The 22481-nt window shown below is 40.8% G+C and overlaps 2 protein-coding genes across 2 annotated transcripts in view; both read left to right on the plus strand.

The window, feature by feature from the left end:
• LOC105482175 (valosin containing protein interacting protein 1) overlaps positions 1–22481 on the plus strand; it is a 40216-nt gene that overhangs the window by 12604 nt on the left and 5131 nt on the right. Inside the window, exon 2 of the mRNA XM_011742158.3 lies at positions 3674–3760. Coding sequence (XP_011740460.1) covers positions 3674–3760 — 87 coding nt within the window. The remainder of the gene's footprint in view (positions 1–3673; positions 3761–22481) is intronic.
• Positions 3771–22479, plus strand: LOC139355775 (putative uncharacterized protein encoded by LINC00596). The gene is made up of 3 exons (XM_071067895.1): positions 3771–7434; positions 7971–7983; positions 9079–22479. The coding sequence occupies exons 1-3, from the start codon at positions 7177–7179 to the stop codon at positions 9309–9311; spliced, it is 504 nt and encodes a 167-aa protein (XP_070923996.1). The 5' UTR covers positions 3771–7176; the 3' UTR covers positions 9312–22479.

Consider the following 22481-nt stretch of genomic DNA (forward strand, 5'->3'; position numbering starts at 1 on the left):
CCCTGAATCTGAAAAGTATAAAAGGGAAACCTAGTCTAGAAGGTAAAACAGGAAAGTTAGTTAACCTAAAGTGTGATAAGGGCTATGGTATTCATATACGTAGGAGCATCAAATAAGGGTACCTACCTAATCAACACTCCAAAGAATCCTAAAGGAAGTGATACCTAGATTGAGTTTTAAATAATATGTAACAATTATTGGCCTTTAGGGAATAGGAACAGTTGTTTGGTGGTATAACATTGTAAAAATAAAGGTATGGTATGATGTCAGATGGGAAAGGCAAGGACCAACTCTTAGAGTGCCTTGTATGCCATGGAAAAGGAACTTGGACTTTGCCATATGGCATTGGGGAACCATTATAGGTTTAACTCTGAAGACTGTATAGTGGAGGGATTTATGGGGGATAAGACTCAAGGGAAACCAGCTGTGAGGAAGTGGCAGTAATCCAGGCATTGAACCTGGGCATTAGGAGGGTTGGAGAGAAATGCAGTGGAGAGCCATATGAGAGTGGTGCAGGACTTGTGCAAAGTGTCAAAACCCCTGCTTCCTGATCTCTAATCCCTTTCCTCATTTTTCTTACCAACAAACATGACTTTCAGTGGAGATATTTGTTTACCAAAAGAAATTACCTACTTTTTTCTCCAACCAGTTGTTGATGCCGTGAATTTCTATTAAGAAAAGACTGAATAGTTCTTTCAAATTTGCCAAAACAACTTGACCTTTTTTCCTGTGTGTGTGAGACAGTGTCTTACTCTGTCAGCCAGGCTGGAGTGCTGTGGCACGACCTCGGCTCACTGCAACCTCCGTTTCCTGGGCTCAAGCAATTCTCCTGCCTCAGCCTCCAGAGTAGCTAGGATAGCAGGCATGTGCCACCATGCCTGGCTAATTTTTGTATTTTTAGTAGAGAAGGAGTTTCACCATGTTGGCCAGGCTGGTCTCAAACTCCTGACCTCAGGTAATCCGCCTGCCTTGGCTCCCTAAAGTGCGGGGATTACAGGTGTGAGCCTGGCCAATTTGACCTTCAGTAGAGGTTTAATGTCAATGGAAAGGAGGGTATACACTTTGGACTGATATACAAGATTCAAATCCTGGCTCTAGCACTTACTAGCTGTGTGATCTTGGAAGAGTTATTTAAGCTCTCTGAGCTTGTTTCCTTTTCCGTAGAGCTTAGTTGTGATGAGTTAATGAAACTGTGTGAAGAGCCTGCTCAAAGCTTGGTAGATAGTAGAGGCTTACGTGGTATTTCCCTTAAAGTAATAGAACAGTGGGGCCATATTGCTTTGAAGGGGGTGAAAATTTGTTCTTGGAGAAAGGGTGAAAAAATCTTATCATTAATATATAAAACTAAGATATATATACAGTACATAAGCAGATATAAAGTATATATGTGTAATTCAGATATCATGAGGACATGGGGAGGACTAGAAAAATAATGCCTGTAAAGGCTCCTTAGGGGGAGATAATGGAAACAAGGTTGACAAACACTGCAGCAGAGTTAAGTGATTTGCCTATTTAAATTATGAATAACTAGATATGTAAAGTACTAAGAGATGTGATTTTTCTTATTAATCAGTTGGTCAGTTCTGAGGAGTTCACCATTTTGGCACCTATTCAGATTCTTGTGTTTTTTGTTTGTTTGGACTAGTCAAGTGCAGGTAGTGAGAAGGGGGAAATTGTAGAACAAGCAGTTCTAACTGTAACTGAACAGTTAGTTGAGATAACTCACTACCTTCAGACCAGCCCTGTTTGGATTCTTATCAAAAAAATTACCGCCATATATTTTTTTGATATGACTTCCAAATAAATGCTATACTAGAATATTTTAGAAAATATTAAGTACATTTAGGACAACATTGACAATAACGAAATGAAAGGTTATCATTCACAGAAATAATTTATCTAAGTGAGGTTTAATAGTAAGCTCAGCAATCAGAGCCACCACCAGTGGTTACTAATATTTCTTTATTTGTAGACTCTTATTAATATTAAACTTCTGTGTGTCCACCCTTAAATATAGATATTCTAGTAGAACTGCATCATTAGGAAGTGTTTATAAGTAAATGTTTTGATTAACTGAAACTTTAATTGTCAAGTCTTCTAAAACTTACCTACTTTAAGCTGGTGTACTGAAGGTAAGTTTAGCCAGCTGCCACACAAAGTCATATCCTGTTTATGAATGTGAGGCGGGATTAGAACTCTGAGATATTGTAAGTACATAGTGATTAATTAGCACTGTCAGTCATAATTATTCAGAGGTCAGGTCCAACAATATAATCTTCAGGTAGGGAAGACAAAAGTTAACTTTTTTTGTTAAAATTAAAAACTTCCTGATTATAAAAGTAGTACATATACATTAGCAGATTAGAATGTAAACTATAAAGAAACAAATAGAAACAGCCATAGTAACTGTTATGTTCCTGCCATTCTTTATTGATTTCTTCAACAGTGATGATCATTCTTTACATTTTATTTGAAATTTCTTACTGAAATAAGTATTGAAATAGCCCCTTCTGTTTATTTCTTGGTTTTAATATAAATATAAGATTTATATTTACAATTTTGTATTTTGCTTTCAAAAATGTCTCTTTTCTTTTTTTTGAGAGAGAGTTTTGCTCTTATAGCACAGTCTGGAGTGCAATGGCACGATCTCGGCTCACTGCAACCTCAACCTCCTGGGTTCAAGCTATTTTCCTGCCTCAGCTGCCCAAGTAGCTGGAACTACAGGTGCGCGCCACCACGTTCAGCTAATTTTTGTATTTTTAGTAAAGACGGGGTTTCACCATGTTGGCCAGGCTGGTCTTGAACTCCAGACCTCAGGTGATCTGCCCGCCTCGGCCTCCCAAAGTGAGGGATTACAGGCGTGAGTGAGCCACCGTGCCTGGCCCAAAAATATCTTTTAATAATCTTATCTGTTCTAGTACAGAGTTTACAGACTAGTTTCCTTTGAGCTGGATTGAGTCTTCAGATCTATTTTGTTCATCATAATATTGACTACCTTGACTCGTGGTTTTGTTTCTTCTTTTTTTGAAACAGGGTCTCACTTTGTCACCCAGGGTAGAGTGCAGTGATGCAAACACTGCTCCCTGCAGCCTTGACCTCCTGTGCACAAGGGATTCCCCCTGGCCACTCCACCGCTTCAGCCCTCTAAGTAGCTGGGATGACAGGCACACGCCACCACGTCCGGCTATTTATTTATTTGTTTATTTTGGTAGAGATGGAGTTTCGTCACGTTGCCAAAGCTGGTATTGGAACTCCTGAACTCAAGCTATCCATAGCCCCCCAAAGTACTGGGGTTACAGGCATGAGCCACCATGTTTGTTGACTCGTGGTTTTAAAGACACTTTTTAATTAGTTCCTACATTTTAAAATTGGGAGAATTCATATTAAAAACTTGAATTTTGGGCTTTTCTTGAAAAGCCACATGGTCTTGAAACGCTAGGCATGCACTCTTCTATGACAGCCCTTGTCAGTGACTGGCACAGTTAGATAGGCCATGCGTTTTCTAGTATGCCACAATCCTGTCACTCAGTATCATCTCTCTATGGCGTATCAGGGTGTTTCACTCATTTAGGAGCTCTGCCTTGATGTTTATTCTAGGTTAATCTTTACTAAAGCAGCCCCGGATGGAACTCTTTTGTTTGTTGCTAATACTGTATCTGTTTTTGTCTTACAGGAGAAGATGTATGGTCTTATGCAAAGGGACTTCCTCACATGTTTCAGCAGGGTGGTGTATTCTACAGTATTATGAAGAAAACCATGGGTATAGTTAATTTGATTTTATTCTTAAATAATAGCTCTACTGAAGCTATTTCAAGATTAAGAAAGTTCATATAGTTTTCTACTAAAATATTTTCAAAGTTAATTTTAGGTTTATATTCTTTAGCAGTTTGCCTAGTTAAAACGGATTATTACCCTGACATGGTCAGCTATGTTTTCTGCTAGTATTACTAAAAATCTATCACTTTGTTGCTATTCTTTTCTCATTTAAATTATGTGTATGGGTGTATGATTCTTTTTTTTTTTTTTTTTTTTTGAGATGGAGTTTCGTTCTTGTTGCCCAGGCTGGAGTGCAATGGCACGATTTTGGCTCACTGCAACCTCTGCCTCCTGGGTTCAAGCGATTCTCCTGCCTCAGCTTCCCGAGTGGCTGGGATTACAGGCATGTGCTACCACACCTGGCTAATTTTGTATTTTTAGTAGAGATGGGGTTTCTCCATTTGGTTAGACTGGTTTTGAACTCCCGACCTCAGGTAATCTGCCCACCTCGGCCTCCCAAAGTGTTGAGATTACCGGCGTGAGCCACTGTGCCCGGCCATGTGTATGATTCTTTTTTTTTTCTTTTTTTTTTAGATGAAGTCTTGCTCTTGTTCCCCAGGCTGGAGTGCAATGGCATGCTTTTGGCTCACTGCAACCTCCACCTCGGGGTTCAAGCAATTCTCCTGCCTTAGCCTCCTGAGTAGCTGGGCTTACAGGCGCCTGCCACCACGCCTGGCTAATTTTTTGTGTTTTTTTTTTAGTAGAGACAGGGTTTCACCATGTTGGCTAGGCTGGTCTCAAGCTACTGACCTCAGGTGATCTGCCCGCTTCGGCCTCCCAAAGTGTTGGGATTACAGGCGTGAGCCACCACGCCTAGCCATGTGTATGATTCTTAACAACTAAAGACAAATTGTGAAATTAGAAGCAGATTTGTTTATAATGCTAGTATTCAAGAACCAGATAATATTTGTGGTGGTGTTGTTATGTTTGGCCATATTTAGCATATATCTGATTGCTTTCTAAGTTCTAGGATACAGCTCATTATACATTTAGCTTCTTTCACGTTGTACATACATTGTTTGTAAAGACAGATTTGTGTACAAGTGTATGTCTGTATCTTCAGAGTGGTCTCAAGAGAGAGGTTGCCAGGCCATGTGTTTGGACTTCACACGTTTTTTTCAAAGATTTTATGTTAATGCTTTCGGCCCCAGACTTACCGCTCTGGCTTATATATTTCACCTACCTGGCCATTGTAGACATTAATTGCATAATCTGTTTTGTTGTTTTCATCTCTTCCTCATACACTTTTTTTTCCTTCCAACTTGGTTGTTGTAGAAATATTCAAACATATACAAAAGTAGCAAGAATAATATAATGAACCCCCATTTACCTACTACCCAGCCTCAATAATGATTAGTACATCTCTGTCCCCTTTTTAATTGGACTATTTTAAAGTAGATCTCAGATATACTATAATTTCACCTGTAAGTACATTGGTACATGTTTCCTTTTTTTTCCTTCTCATTTTCTCCTTTGAACTTCAATATGTATTTCTAAAGATAAGAACTCTTTAAAAAAGAAAAATCATTACAGCCTAAAAAAAGAACAACTTTTTTTAATGTCACCAAATATCCAGTCAGTGTTTGAATTTTTTCGATAATTAATGTTGATAATTTTCTAAAAGATGTTTTCTTCTCTTGGTTTTTCTTTAATCAGAGACCAAAAAAATGCCTTGTTTTTTTCTTTTAAGACAGGATTATTGAGACATAAGTTATAAACAGTAAAATTCATCCTTTTCAGACTTACAAGTATACAAATTTTGTATACTGTATATGAATTTTGACAAACACATATATATAGCATATATAGTCATGTAACCAACACCACCACTGTAATCAAGATACAGAATATTTCCATCACTCCAAAAAGTTTTCTTGTGCCTCTTTGTAGTCAACTCTCCTCAATCCCAGGCCCTGGCAACCATTCATTTGATTCTGCCCCTATATGTTTGCCTTTTTCATATTACCATGTAAATAGAATCCTATAGTGTGACTTTTTGTGTCTGGCATCTTTAATTTAGCACAGGAATTGGCAAACTGTGGCCTGTGCGGCCATCTCAAATCTGCTGCCTGTTTTTTTGTTTTAGAGACAAGGTCTCACTCTGTCTCCTGGACTGGAGTGCAGTGGCCCAGTTATGGCTCACTGCAGCCTTGACCTCCTGGGCTTAGGTGATCCTCCCAGCTCAGCCTCCCAAGTAGCCGGGACCACAGCCATTTGCCACCATACCCAGCTAATTTTTTGTATTTTTAGTTGAGATGGGGTTTTGCCATGTTGCCCAGGCTGGTCTTGAACTCCTGAGCTCGAGCAGTCCTCCCGCCTCGACCTCCCAAAGTGCTAGGATTACAAGCGACAGATTACAAGCATGAGCCTCTGCACCTGACCTGCTACTTGTTTATATAATTTATTATTATTATTATTAGTTTTGAGACAGGGTCTTGCTCTATTGCCCAGGCTGGAGTGCAGTGGTATGATCGTGACTCATTGCAGCCTCCAGCCCCAATCCTCTGGGCTCAAGTGATCCTCATCCCTTACCCTACTGAGTAGCTGGGACTACAGGCATGTGCCATCATGCCCTACTAATTTTTTTTAAATTTTTTGTAGAGACAAGGTCTCACTATGTTGCCTAGGCTTGTCTCGGATTCCTGAGCTCAGGTGATCTTCCTGCATCAGCCTCCCAAAGTGTTGGAATTACAGGCGTGAGCCGCTGTACCTGGCTGAATACTTAAAAGTTTTACTGGGACTGAGCACAGTGGCTCACGCCTGTAATTCCAGCACTTTGGGAGGCCGAGTTGGGCAGATAACTTGAGGCTAGGAGTGTGAGACTAGCCTGTCCAACATGGTAAAACCTCATCTCTTCAAAAAATACAAAAAAATTAGCTGAGTGTGGTGGTGCACGACTGTAGTCCCAGCTACTTGGGAGGCTGAGACCTGAGAATTGCTTGAACCCAGGAGGCGGAGGTTGCAGTGAGCCAAGATCATGCCACTGCACTCCAGCCTGGGTGACAGAGTGAGGATGGATGGATGGATGGATGGATGGATGGATGGATGGATGGATGGATGGATGGATGGATGGATAGATAGATAGATAGATAGATAGATAGATAGATAGATAGATAATAGAGTAGATAGATTAGATACATACATGATGGATTAGATAGATCAGATAGGTGATAGATTAGATAGGTAGTGGATGGATTATAGATAGATTAGATAAATTATCAATTAGATCAGATAGATTATAGATAGATAGACAGACAGTTTCACTGGAGCACAGCCACACTCATGTTTACATGTCTGTGGCTGCTTTCACATTACAGTGGCAGAATTGAATACTTGTGAAAGAAACCATATGGTGCACAAATGTTGCCCTATACTGAAAAAATGTGCCTATTTATGTTTTTTTTGTTTTTGTTTTTGTTTTTTTTTTTTGAGACGGAGTCTTGCTCTGTCACCCAGGCTGGAGTGCAGTGGCCGGATCTCAGCTCACTGCAAGCTCCGCCTCCCGGGTTTACGCCATTCTCCTGCCTCAGCCTCCCGAGTAGCTGGGACTACAGGCGCCCGCCACCTCGCCCGGCTAGTTTTTTTGTGTTTTTTAGTAGAGACGGGGTTTCACCGTGTTAGCCGGGATGGTCTCTCGATCTCCTGACCTCGTGATCCGCCCGTCTCGGCCTCCCAAAGTGCTGGGATTACAGGCTTGAGCCACCGCGCCCGGCCTATGTTTTAATATGCTTTTGAGATCTGTCTTGTTGCATGTATTAGTTTATTCCTTCTTTTTTTAAAAACACTTCAAATAACTAGATTTTATTCCTTTTTGTTGCTGAGTAGTAGTCCATGATATAGATGTGTCACATTTTAAAAGACCTGTAACTGGCCAGGTACTGTGGCTCACACTTGTATTCCCAGCACTTTGGGAGGCCAAGGTGAGCGGATTCCCTGAGCTCAGGAGTTCAAGACCAGACTGGGAAACATGATGAAACCCCATCCCTACTAAAAATACGAAGAATAGTCGGGCGTGGTGATGTGTGCCTGTGGTCCCAGCTACTCAGGAGGCTGAGGTGGGAGGATCAATTGTGTTTTCTTCTAGGAGTTTATAGTTTTAGGTTTTATATTTAGGTTTATGATCTATTTCAAGTTGATTTTTCAATATATCGCAGGGTATGGGTCAAGGTTCATTTTTTAATGTATGGATGCCCAGTTGTGCCAGCACCATTTGTTGAAAAGGCTTTATGTTATCCATTGGATTATTTTGGTATATTTGTCAAAAATCAGTTGACCATGAGTCATACACCTGAAAAGGATGAATTATGTGATATGCACAATATACCTCAGTGAAATTACTTTTTCTTAAATCAACTGACTATATGTGTGGTTCTATTAGTATTTCTAGAATCTCTTTTCTGTTTTGTTGATCTATGTCTCTCCTTTCTCCAGTATAGCATCCTGATTATTGTATCTTATAGTTATTCTTGAAATCAGTGTGAGTCCTCCATCTTTTTTTCTTTTTCAGAATTGTTTTGGGTGTTCTGAGTCCTTTGTTTATCCATATAAATTTTATTTTATTTATTTATTTATTTACTTACCTGCTTATTTTTTTGAGACGAAGTCTTACTCTGTCTGGAGTGCAGTGTTGCAGTCTTGGCTCACTGCAACCTCTGCCTCCCAGGTTCAAGCCATTCTCCTGCCTCAGCCTCCCAACTAGCTGGGATTACGGACACCTGCCACCGCGCCTGGCTAATTTTTGTAGTTTTAGTAGAGACGGGGTTTTACCATCTTGGCTAGGCTGGTCTTGAACTCTTGACCTCATGATCCATCCGCCTTGGCCTCCCAAAGTGCTGGGATTACAGGCGTGAGCCACCACGCCTGGCCTATTTATTTATTTAATTTACTTATTTATTTATTTTTGAGACAGAGTCTTGCTCTTTCACCTAGGCTGGAGTGCAGTGGTGCGATCTTGGCTCACTGCAACCTTTGCCTCCCAGGTTCAAGCGATTCTCCTGTCTCAGCTTCCCAAGTAGCTTGGATTACAGGTGCACACCACCACAGCTGGCTAATTTTTTGTGTTTTTAGTAGAGACGGGGTTTCACCATGTTGGCCAGGCTGGTCTCGAACTCCTGTATTTATTTATTTTTTTGAGATGGAGTCTCACTCCGTCACCCAGGTTGGATGGAGTACTGTGGCACCATCTCAGGTCACTACAACCGCCATCTCCTGGGTTCAAGCAATTCTTCCCTGTCCCAGCCTCCTGAGTAGCCGGGATTACAGGCATATGCCACCACACCTGGCTAATTTTTGTTATTTTTGTGGAGACAAGGTTTCACTATGTTGGTCAGGCTGATCTCAAACTCCTGACTTCAAGTGATCTGCCTTCCTCAGCCTCCCAAAGTATTGGGATTACCGGTGTGAGCCACTGTGCCTGGCCTATCCATATAAATTTTAGAATCAGCTTGATTTCTTCAAAAAGAGTCCGCTGGGATTTTTATTGTAACTGCATTTGAATATACAGGCCGTGCCTGATTTAGGATTTTTTGACTTTATGATGGGTTTATCACGGTATTAAATGCATTTTGGGCCAGGTGCAGTGGCCTGTTATCCCAGCACTTTGGGAGGCCGAGGCAAGTGGATCACTTGAGGTCAAGAGTTTGAGACCAGCCTGGCCAACATGGTGAAACCCCGTCTCTACTAAAAATACAAAAATTAGCCAGGTGCAGTGGCATGCGCCTGTAATCCCAGCTATTTGGGAGGCTAAGGCAGGAGAATCCCTTGAACCCAGGAGGCGGAGGTTGCAGTGAGCCGAGATCACACCGCTGGCACTCCAGCCTGGGTGACAGAGCAAGACTGTCTCAAAAAAAATGCATTTTGACCGTGAGTTTATCTGGCTGTAACCCATTGTAAGTTAAGGAGTATCTGTATAGATCAAATTGGGGATAGTTGATATTTTGACAACATTGAGTCTTTTGATTCATGAAGATGTTATATTTCTTGTTTTTGGTTTTATTGAGACAGGGTCCCACTTTGTTACCTGGGTTGGAATGCAGTGACACAATCACAGCTTACTGCATCGTTGACCTTCCTGACTCAGTTGATCTCCCATCTCGGCCTCCTGAGTAGCAAGGACTACAGGTGTGCACCACCACACCCTGCCAATTTTTGTGTTTTTTTGTAGAGACAGGATTTTGCCATATTGCCCAGGCTAGTCTTGAACTCCTGGACTTAAGGCATCTCCTGCCTCAGCCTCCCAAAGTTCTGAGATTACAGGCATGAGCCACTGTGCCTGACCAAAACTGCAAAAATGTTATATTTCTTCATTAAGTCTTTAATATCTCTCATCAAAATTTTATAGTTTACAGCATATAGGTCTGGCACATAGTTTGTTAGTGTAAATCACCATGAATACTTGTTTTTTGGATGATACCGTAAAAGATGCTTCTACAAATGTCAAATTTCCTATTGTTCATTTCTAGTACATAGAAATAAAATTGGCTTGCTTTTTTCTTTATCTTTTGTTTTGTTTTTTGAGATGGAGTCTTGCTCTGTTGCCCAGGCTGGAGTGCAGTGGCACGATCTTGGCTCAGCACAACCTCTGCCTCCTGAGGTCAAGCGATTCTCCTGCCTCAGCTTCCGGAGTAGCTGAGACTATAGGTGCACACAACAATGCCTAGCTAATTTTTTTATTTTTAGTAGAGATGGGGTTTCACTATGTTGGCCAAGCTGGTCTCGAACTCCTGACCTCGTGATCTGCCTGCCTCAGTCTCCCAAAGTGCTGGGATTATAGGCATGAGCCACCATGCCTGGCCTCTTTTTTTCCTTTTCTTGGATATAGGGTCTCACTCTGTTGCCCAGGCTGGAGTGCAGTGGCGCAGTCTTAGCTCACTGCAACCCCCACAACCCGTGCCTCACCACCAACTGGGCTCAAGCGATTCTCCAGCCTCAGCCTCCCAAGTAGCTGGGACCACAAGCGTGGGCCACCACACCTGGCTAATTTTTGTATTTTCTGTAGAGACAGGGTTTCACTATATTGCCCAGCCTGGTCTCAAACTCCTGAGCTCAAAGTAATCTGCCCACCTCAGCCTCCCAGAGTGCTAGGATTACAGTTGTGAACCTGGGCTAAAATTGTTTTTTTTTACTACACCTGGCCTAAAATTGTTTTTTTTTTTTTTTTTTTTTTTAAACATTGCCCTTAATTGCCCTTGTACCCCGTGTGTGACCTTGCTAAACTCACATATTTTAGCAACTTTTAACAGATCGTTGTCTATGTAGATCATCATGTCTTTTGGAAATAAAAGACAATTTTATTAGCAATGGCTAGGACCTTCAGTTCAGTGTTGAGTAGGAATGGTGAGAGTAGACATTATTTCCTTTTTCCATATCTTGGAAGCATTCAGCTTGCAGGTTTTTCAGAGATACCTTTTGTAAGACTGAGGATTGATTGAGGACATTTCTTTCTATTCCTGGGTTTGTTGTGAGTTTATATTATGAGTGGATGTTGAATTTTGTCAGATGCTCTTTTCCTAAATGTATCAAGATGATCATATGGTTTTTCTCTTTTGGTTTGTTGATAGTGTGAATTACATTGATTTTTTTGAATGTTGAACCAACTTTACTTGCTGGATTTAATTTGCTAATATTTTGTTGAGTGTTTTTGTGATTGTGTTTAGGAAGGATAATTATCTGTAGTTTTCTTGTAATGACTGTTTAATCAGGGTAATGTTGGCTTTATAAAATAGCATTGAGAAGCTTTGCCGCCTCTTTTCTTCTGTTTTCTGGTAGATTTTATAATAGTTTTATTTTAACTGGTAGAATTCACCAGTGAAGCCATCTTTGCTTGGAGTTTTCTTTACTGGGCAGTTTTTTAACTACAAATTTAATTTCTTTAATAGAATACTCTTAAAATTATCTATTTCTTCTCGAGTAAGCTTTGTTAGTTTTGTCTTTCAAGAAATCTGCGCACTTCATCCAAGTTATCAGCTGTGTTGGCATAAACTTGTTTCTAATATTCCCCTATTGTTGTCCTTTTAATGTCTGTAGAATCTGTAGTTCTTTTATTTCTGATCTTGGCAACTTGTGCCTCTTTTTTCTTTTCTTTTTGGCTGTCCGGTCTGGCTGTTGATCTTTTCAAAGAAACGTTTGGATTCATAGGGGTTTTTTTGTTTGTTATTTTTCTGATTTCAGTTTCATTGATTTCTACTTTCATGTTTTTTTTTTTTTGTTTTTTTTTTGTTTTTTCCTTCCTTATGCCTGCTTTAGGTTTAATTCGCTCTTTTTTTTCCTAATTTCTTTATTTTATTTTTTGAGACAGAGTCTCAATCTGTTGCCCGGGCTGGAGTGCAGTGGTGCAATCTTGGCTTACTGCAACATCCGCCTCCTGGATTCAAGCAATTCTCGTGCCTCAGCCTCCTGAGTAGCTGGGATTACAGACATGTGCCACTATGCCCAGCTAATTTTTGTATTTTTAGTAGAGACGGGGTTTCTTCATGTTAGCCAGGCTAGTCTTGAACTCCTGGCCTTAAGAGATCTACCCACCTTGGCCTGCCAAGCTGCTGAGATTACAGGCATGAGGCACCATGCCCAGCCTACAGATTTTTTTTTAATGTAGGCATTTAAAGCTATAAATTTCTCTCTAAGCATCCCTTCCCTTCCCTTTTTTTTAACATCCTTTTTTTTTCTTTCTTTCTTTTTGCGACGAAGTCTCACTCTGTTGCCTAGGTTGGAGTGCAGTGCCGCAATCTCAGCTCACTTTAACCTCCATCTCCCGAGTTCAAGTGATTCTCCTGCCTCAGCCTCCCGAGTAGCTGGGATTAAAGGCACGTGCCACCATGCCTGGCTAATTTTTGTGTTTTTAGTAGACATGGGGTTTTGCCATGTTGGCCAGGCTGGTCTAGAACTCCTGACCTTAGGTGATCTGCCCACCTCGGCCTCTCAAAGTGCTGAGATTACAGGCGTGAGCCACTGTGCCTGGCCTTTTTACATCCCTTTTAAACTTTTTATCTTTCATTCTACTTTTTTTTTTTTATTCTTTTTTAAATTCTAATTTCTGACATATATTGATACTAATCAGTGGTTTTTAGAAGTTAGTATTTAATTAGGATTGATTATGGGGGATTCCAGTAATCTGGATCGATATGCACTGTCTTCCATGCAATTGCAAATAACTTCCTTCAATTGTGTTTTGTGTATGGGAGGGGGTTGAAGGATAAGAGGGTGGCATGGGGATGGCTATCTTTACTATTTTCAAAATAGTTTTGTTTCTAGTTTGAAATTATTTTTTAAATGTTAAGTGTGGTGCTGAGACAATTCAGTAGGGAAAGAATAATCTTCAACAGTGATCCTCAGACAATTAGATATCAGCATGCAAAATATTGAAGTTTGATGTCTACCTCAGGTTTGACCTCTACCTCACACCATATACAAAATTAATTCAAAATGGATCAAAGACCTAAGTTTACTTGCTAAAACTAGAAAACTCTTAGAAGAAAACATAGGCATAAAATGTATTGACCTGGATTAGGCATAATCTTAGATACGAAAATAAAAGCATAAATAAGAAGAGAAAAAAGTAAATAAAAAGCAAACTTCTGTGCTACAAATTATACCATCAAGAAAATAAATACACAACCCACAGAATGGGAGAAAATTTTTGCAAACCGTATATCTGAGAATGGATTTTTATCTAGAATATAAAGAACTCTTACAACTAAACAAAAAAGACAAATAACAGTTAAAAATCTGCAAAGGATATGAATAGATTTTTCTCCAGAGAAAATATATAAATGGCCAATCACACGTGAAAAGATGCTCAACATCATTAGTCATCAGGGGAATGCAAATCAAAACAAAAATGGGATGGTATAATACTTCATACTCACTAGTCTGGCTGTGGTCCAAAAGTCACATAATAAGCATTGTAGGCGAGAATATATAGAAATTGGAACCCTCATACACTGCTGGTAAGAATGTAAAAATGGTGCAGCCACTTGGGAATTCTGGCAGTACCTCAAAAGATTAAACGTAGAGTTACTCTATGATCCGGCAGTTCTATTCTTAGGGGTATACTCAAGAAAAATGGAAACATAGGTCCACACAAAATTTGTACACAAATGTTTGTAGGCGCATTATTCATCATAGCCTAAAACGGAAGTTACTAAAATGTCCATCAACTGATGATTGGATAAATAAAATGTGGTATAGCCATACAGTGGAGTATTATTTGGCAATAAAAAGTAGTAAAGTACTGGTACTCAGTACATCATGGACAAACCTTGAAAACATTATGCCATATGAAAGAAGCCAGTCACAGAAGAGCATATAGTGAAATATCCAGAATAGGAACACTTAGAGAAACAGAGAGTCAATCAGTGACTTCCCTAGGGCTGAGAATGAGGTAGAGGGAATGACTGCTAAGGTTCAGGGTTTCTTTTTGGGGTGATGAAACTGTTCTAAAAGTTCCAAACTCTGTGAATACGCTAAAAGCTGGCCATGCACAGTAGCTCATGCCTGTAATCCCAGTACTTTGGGAGGCTGAGACGGAAGGATCTCTTGAGTCCAGGTCGCAGCAAGCTATGATGGCACTACCACACTGCAGCGTGGGTGATAGAGGGAAACTCTGTCTCCAAAAAAACTACATATATATCCCAAACCATTTGGTTATACACTTAAAATAGGTGAATTGTATGTGAACTGTATCTCAATAGAGTGGTCATATTTCTTAGAATGTTGCATGTGGTATTTATCATTAAGAGGTAGTTTAGAGCTCTGGAGTTGAAACGTGATAGTTCCCTTGACCCCTTGGAGGGGCTTGTGAAGGGGTTGGCTTGCTTACTCAGCCCGCAGCTCTCAACCCTTCATGGGACAGGCACCAGATACAGGGGCCTGGACGAGTGCTTCTGGACACCGGCAGGAGTAGAACTCTGTGCGGCCCTGCAGCAGCGTCTAGCGGGGTACCTGTGACCCCCAGGGCCCCAGAGGGCATGTGTTACAGTGTGCTGTTTTAACTTTCCCCTCCACTGATAGCATGTTTAACAGCTCAGTGGAGGGTCAGGATGACAGCCTTTTGCACCCAACCTCTTGGTACCCAAGTTCTTGTCTGGCATCCAGAAAGAATCAGGTTGCACGAATAAATTGAAGGGTGCTGAATGTGGAGGATTTTGAGTGGTGGAAGTGGCTCTCAGTGGGGTGGGGAGCTGGAAAGGGGATGGAGTGGAAAGGTGGTCTTCCCCTGGAGTTCAGCTGTCCCCAGCCAAACTCTTCTCTGAAGTACCCCCGTCAAGCTATCCCTCTGAAGTCAAGCTACTTCTTTGTGACATCCAGCTGTTTTCTTCTCTTCTGTCCTTCTCTGCCAGTCTGCTGGTCTGCCTGGGGTTTTTTTGGGTACAGGAAAGGGGGCAGGGCAGGCCAAAAAGCAACATTTGAGCGGAAAAACAGGAATACATGTTCTCACTTTGGGCCACAGGTCTGGGCTTGAGGGTAAGCCACCACCAGGGACCCTGCCCTTTTCTGCCTAGTATTTCACCACCTCCTTTCTGTATCAGAGTCAGAACATTGGAGATCAAATTCTGGATGCATTGCACTCTGACTTCTAAGTGTCAGTTTATTTATAAAGTGAGTATGATAATGTCGGGGTGATTGTGAGGATCAAAGGAGATAGTGGATATACACCAGTTAGCAGAAGATCTGGTACCTAATAAAAACTTAGCAAATGTTTGTTGTTGTTACTAGAATTCCAGCTATTGTTTGCAAAATTAAAATTCTGACTGTAACAGAGCCATTTAAAATGGATCATCCTCAGAAAAGTACCTTCCAAAATAGAATTTTTTCTGATATTTGTGGTAAATTTTTCTCTGTATTTTTATAACAGATTCATGTAGCAAGTGATTACTGTTATTTTTAAGTTCAGGGATACAAGTGCAGATTTGTTACCTAGGTAAACTTGTGTCATGGGGATTTGTTGTAAATAAACTTGTTGTACAGATTATTTCATCACTCATATATTTAGCCTAGCACCCACCTGATCCTCTCCCTCCTCTCACCCTCTACCGTCCGAAAGGTCCAAGTGTGTGTTGTTATTCCCCTCTTTGTGTCCGTATGTTCTCATCATTTAGCTCCCATTTTATAATTATCATCATCCTCCTCCTCATCATCATCCTGTGGTCAAAGAATCAAAACATATCAAGCCTCTCTCAACCTCAGCCATTTACCTCCGTCTTCCAAAAACAGGAAAGGAACATACATAACTCTCTTATTTTATTCAAATCCACCTTAACATACAGATGGTTACATCTACATTTGAAAAACAGTATTGCCCATTATAACTAAACTATACTATTACTATTTCTGTTCTTCATTTTTGGAAAGGTATTCTAAAATTAACTGGCTCAGGCCAGGTACGGTGGCCCATGCCTATAATCCCAGCACTTTGGGAGGCCTAGGTGGGCAGATCACTTGAGGTTAGGAGTTCGAGACTAACCTGGCCAACATGGTGAAATGCTGTCTCTACAAAAAATGCAAAAATTATTTGTGTATGGCAGCAGGCACCTCTAATCCTAGCTACTCAGGAGGCTGAGGCATGAGAATCGCTTGAGCCTGGGGGGAGGAGGCTGCAGTGAGCCGAGATTGCACCACTGCACTCCAGCTTGGGCAACAGAGTTGAGAGCAGACTCCATTCCCCCCAAACCCAACAACAAAAAATAGAATAAAATTAATTGACTTAAAATATGGTGTTTTTGGCCAGGTGTGGTGTCTCATGCCTGTAATCTCAGCATTTTGAGAGGCCAAGGTGGACAGATTGCTTGAGCCCAGGGGTTCAAGACCAGCCTGGGTAACATGACGAAACCTTGTCTCTACTAAAAATACAAAAATTGGCCAGGTGTGGTGGCATGCGCCCATAGTCTCAGCTGCAGGTGAGGCTGAGGTGGGAGGATCGCTTGAGCCCAGGAGGTAGAGGCTGCAGTGAGCCATGATCACACCACTGTACTCCAGCCTGGTTGACAGAGTGAGACCCTGTCCCCCACTATATATACGTATATAGTAAGTTTTCTTGCAGGTTTTTGTACAGAGAAATGAAGAAATGAATGGCAAATTTAGTTTTAACTATATAATACTCAGCTTTGCCTGTGAACTTTATAAAAATGGAATTATGCTGTATACCTTCTTCTATGATTTCTTTTTTTCTTTTTTTTTTTTGTGAGACGGAGTCTTGCTCTGTCACCCAGGCTGGAGTGCAGTGGTGGGATCTCGGCTCACTGCAAGCTCTGCCTCCCGGGTTCACACCATTCTCCTGCCTCAGCCACTTGAGCAGCTGGGACTACAGGTGCCTGCCACCGTGCCTGGCTAATTTTTTGTGTTTTTAGTAGAGACAAGGTTTCACCGTGTTAGCCAGGATGGTCTTGATCTGCTGACCTCGTGATCCACCCGCCTCAGCCTCCCAAAGTGCTGGGATTGCAGGTGTGAGCCACTGCGCCTGGCTTTTTTTTTTTTTTTTTAAGATGGGGTTTTACTCTCAGGCTGGAGCACAGTGGTATGATCACAGCTCCCTGCAGCCTCAACCTCCCAGGCTCAAGTGATCCTTCTGCCTCAGCCTTTCAAGTTGCTGGGACTACAGGCATGTGCCACCACACCCAGCTAATTTTTAAAATTTTTTGTAGAGGTGAGGTCTCCTTAGGTTGCCCAGGCTGGAACTCTTAGGCTCAAGTAGTCAATTTGCCTCTGCCTCCCCAAGTGCTGAGATTACAGGCATGAGCCCCATACCTGGCTAACTTGTTTAGTTTAGCAACACTTTTTCAGATACATCTATGTTGATGAATTCAACTATAGGTTATTCATTTTCACTGCTGCATAGTATTCTGTTGTATTATTTTTAACACAATTCATTGTTCTGCTCATGAGCTTTTGGGTAGTTTCTAGGTTTTTAATGTAAAGAATAATTTAACTATAAATACTAGCATACATATCATGAGCATATATAAGTAATGGAATTTTTGTTTTGTTTTGTTTTGTTTTTGAGACGGAGTGTTGCTCTGGCTGGAGTGCAGTGGCACGATCTCGGCTCACTGCAAGTTCCACCTCCTGGGTTCACACCATTCTCCTGCCTCAGCCTCCTGAGTAGCTGGGACTACAGGCGCCCGCCACCAGACCAGCCTAATTTTTTTTTGTATTTTTAGTAGAGATGGGGTTTCACTGTGCTAGCCAGGATGGTCTCGATCTCCTGACCTTGTGATCCGCCTGCCTCAACCTCCCAAAGTGCTGGGATTACAGGCGTGAGCCACCATACCCGGCCTTAAGTAATGGAATTGTTGATATGTAATAGAGAATTTTTAATGTGCGTTGCTTCTTAAAATTCAAAGGACTATATGAAATCTGAACATTCTGTCTATACCTGCCAAGAACACCCATAAACAATTATGCTTAAAAGTATCACAACAGTATTTGTATTGTGTTTAAAGTATATCCTTTTTTCTTTTTTGACACGGAGTCTTGCTCTGTTGCCCAGGCCTCCCAAAGTGCTGGGATTACAGGTGTGAGCCACTGTGCCTGGCCTATCCATTGATTTTTAAATATATATTTTAAATTGGGGCGTTTGTTTTTTGTTTTGTTTTTAGACAGTTTCTTGCTATCACCCATGTTGGAGTTCAGTGGCTCAGTAATAGCTCACTGCAGCCTCAGACTCCAGAGCTCAATGATCCTCCTGCCTCAGCCTCCCAAAAAACTGAGACTATAGGTGTACTCCATCACTCTCAGCTAACCTTTTGTATTTTTGTAGAGACCAGGGTCTTACCATGTTGCCCAGTTGGTATCAAACTCCTAGCCTCAAGCGATCTTCCCGCCTCAGCCTCCCGACATGCTGAGTCACCACGCCTGGCTGGAGTTTTTTAATAACAGTATAAACGTCCAGAAACTATAGAAATGGGAAACGTCACCTATCATTTAAAAATATTTGTCTTATACATACATGTTTTAGGCAAGAATGTAATCATAGTACTTAGATTTTTTTCCTGCTATTGCAGCATCATGCACATTTTACTGTATATATTAGGCATCACAGCTTTTTTATTTATCTAATTTTTTTTTTTTTTTTTTGAGATGGAGTGTTGCTCTGTTGCCCAGACTGGAGTGCAGTGGCACGATCTTGGCTCACCACAACCTCCACCTCTTGGGTTCAAGCAATTCTCCCTGCCTCGTCCTCCTGAGTAGCTGGGACTACAGGCGCGCACCACCATGCCTGGCTAATTTTTGTATTTTTAGTAAAGATGGGGTTTCACGATGTTGGCCAGGCTGGTCTCAAACTCTTGACCTCATGATCTGCCTGCCTCGGCCTCCCAAAGTGCTGGGATTACAGGTGTGAGCCACAGCACCAGGCCTATTTATCTAAATTTTAATAGCTGCATATACTTCCATCAGGTAGATAGGAAATAATTTACTTAATTATTTCTTGTTGAAAATTGAGATTTTTTCCATTGTTGCATTGTAAGTAATACTGTGATGAACTTATGTGGAACTATGACTCTTTCTAGGGATAGCCAAGGGAAAGCATCACAGTAGCAATCTGGAAACAACTGCATAACCTTTTTTTTTTTTTTTTTGGGATGGAGTCTTGCTTTGTCGCCCAGATTGGAGTACAGTGGCACTATCTCGGCTCACTGCAACCTCCACCTCCTGGGTTCAAGCAGTTCTCCTGCCTCAGCCTCCCCAGTTGCTAGGACTACAGGCTCACACACCACCATGCCCAGCTACTTTTTGTATTTTTAGTAGAGACTGGGTTTCACCATGTTGGCCAGGCTGGTCTTGAACTCCTGACCTCAAGTGATCTGCCTGCCTTGGCCTCCTAAAGTGCTGGGATTACAGTAGTGAGCCACCATGCCCGGTCACAAAACCTTTTTGTTCTTCTTTTTTTTTTTTTTTTTTGAGACGGAGTCTCACTCTGTCGCCCAGGCTGCAGTGCAGTGGCTGGATCTCAGCTCACTGCAAGCTCGGCCTCCCGGGTTTATGCCATTCTCCTGCCTCAGCCTCCCGAGTAGCTGGGACTACAGGCACCCGCCACCTCGCCCGGCTAGTTTTTTGTATTTTTTAGTAGAGATGGGGTTTCTCCGTGTTAGCCAGCCTGGTCTCGATCTCCTGACCTCGTGATCCGCCCGCTTCGGCCTCCCAAAGTGCTGGGATTACAGGCTTGAGCCACTGCGCCCGGCCTTTTTGTTCTAATAGAAGAATTAAAACATATTGACTACCTGATTGATATTAGGCACTGTGGTATGTGCTTCATTGTTTTAATGTTTTTAATGTGCTTAAATGTTTTCTCATTTAATCTTTAAATAATTGAGTGAAATGAGTAATATACCCATCATTATACTTACCCAATTGTATTATAATAATCTGTTTGTGTCTGTCTTCTAAGAATTATGGTATTTTATTTTTAAATCCTCAGAGTCTATTTTAGTTCCTGGCACATAGTGAGGCTCAGTAGATGTTATCTATTCAGATGGATGTTTAAAAGCTTTGCCTTGAGGCAGTTTTGGCCTTATAAAATTCTCTTCTTTGCTACCTTTGTTTCCTGAGCTATAATTTATAGATCTCTGAGGACAGGGATTGGTAACCAATAAACTCATTCCAGATGTGCCCAGAAAAGTAGTATTTAGACAACATCTCTGACTTCAACTTTGACATGTCTGTTTTTGTCATTTTTCTCTGCTGAAAATGTGCCAAGAGGAAATTCTACTTGGATTTTTATTAATTGATACTTTAGCTACCATTGAAATTAATGTTTATTTGAAATTAATGTATGTTATTTATTCATTTGCAACTGAGCTATTTTTGCTAGTTGTTTGGAATATTCTCAGAGAGGTACATTAGAACCATTGAAGCTCTTTTAAGGGAAGGAAGAACTATTCTTAATATCTTACAAAACTGTAGAATGCTAAATGCCCACAAAGCATTCCTGAGTTTATTCATTATCCCTCCTCTCTGAATTTCTGTAGCTAGCACTTACCCTTTCATTTGTTTCTAACTAGTTTACTTTTGCCTTTATATTTTGCCATAAACATATTACTATGTACCATATATTATAAAATGTTCTTTATCTTTTTTTTCAAAATAGTATATAATGTTATATTGGAAAAGTCTTACTGTCACATATGTGGAGTATACTTAGAGTGACAATTTTAAAATGTAAAGGTAGTGGATTGTTTAAAACACACATTTTTTTTTTTTAATACACAGGCTGAAACAAGTGTAAAATTTTTGAATACCCTGTAGTGAGACCACCTCCTTGACTAGAAAATAAGAGAAGTTTACTTTAAAATTTTTATCCTCTGCTGCTGCATTAGTGGACCAGGAGAAATAAACAGCAGTGAGCCTTGTGAGGAGCATCCATAACCCCTGGTTTACTTGGGTGGTTCTGGCCTACCAGAAATGAATAAGAATTATTTCAAAGGAATTTAATTGAATAAGGTATTTTAAATTTTTTACAAGCAAGTGTTAGTTCACACTGAAGTCATAGTGCATTATTTAGTTTTCTAAATGTGCCCCATAGCTACTGCTTTAACTATGGAATATCTTATTTTGAAAGCTCTTATTTTTTATATTTGTGAAAGATACATATCTACGGCACACTGTGAAAACACCTTTCTGGTATTTTACAGTTCAATAGAATGACTTGATTTTTAGTTCAACACACTGTGTAACAAGTTAGGTATACCTCACTTTGCCTTGATAACTGTTTTGGCAAAGTTCATAATTTGAATTTTAGTAATAAAAGTATATTCTTTTATTTGTTGACATTGTGTTTTCCTTATAGCTCAGCTGTTTGTTTCAATCCCCATTCTTTTTTTTTTTTTTTTTTTTGAGACAGAGTCTCACTCTGTCGCCCAGGCTGAAGTGCAGTGATTTGATCTTGGCCCACTGCAACCTTTGCCTCCCAAGTTCAAGCGATTCTCCTGCCTTAGCCTGCTGAGTAGCTGGGACTATAGGCTCATGCCACCACACCCGGGTATTTTTTTTTTTTTTTTTGTATTAGTAGTAGAGACGGGTTTCACCATTTTGGCCAGGCTGGTCTTGAACTCCTGACCTCAGGTGATCCACCCGTCTGCCTCCCAAAGTGCTGGGATTACATGCATGAGCCACGGTACCTGGCCTCAAGCCCCAATTTTTTTTTTTTTTTTTTAGATGGAGTTTCACTCTTGTTGTCCAGGCTGGAGTGCAGTGCCGTGATCTCTGCTCACTGCAACCTCTGCCTCCCAGGTTCAAGCGATTCTCCTGCCTCAGCCTCCCGAGTAGCTGGGGTTACAGGTGCCTGCTGCCACGCCCAGCTATTTTTTTGTATTCTCAGTAGAGATGGGGTTTCACCATGTTGACCAGGCTGGTCTGAAGCTCCTGACCTCAGGTGATCCATCTGCCTCAGCCTCCCAAAGTGCTGGGTTTACAGGTGTGAGCCACTGCACGACCTCAAGCCCCATTCTTAACTTTGCTAATAGGATGATTTTTTAAAAAAGATCTCTGGGGAAAACTATTTCAGGGTCTGTGGTGATGGTTCTTTTTTGTAATACAATAAATTTGATTGAATTTTGTTTTGAAAGCTGTTATCTGTGAATTGTTATTTAAAATTCACTATTTTAACTATAATTGTCTTGACTACACTTTTGTTAATAACTTAAGATTTTAATATGTTAAATATCTTTTCCCCT

This window comes from Macaca nemestrina, chromosome 8 (genome assembly GCF_043159975.1).
Source record: "Macaca nemestrina isolate mMacNem1 chromosome 8, mMacNem.hap1, whole genome shotgun sequence".
Taxonomy (NCBI): Eukaryota; Metazoa; Chordata; class Mammalia; order Primates; family Cercopithecidae; genus Macaca; species Macaca nemestrina.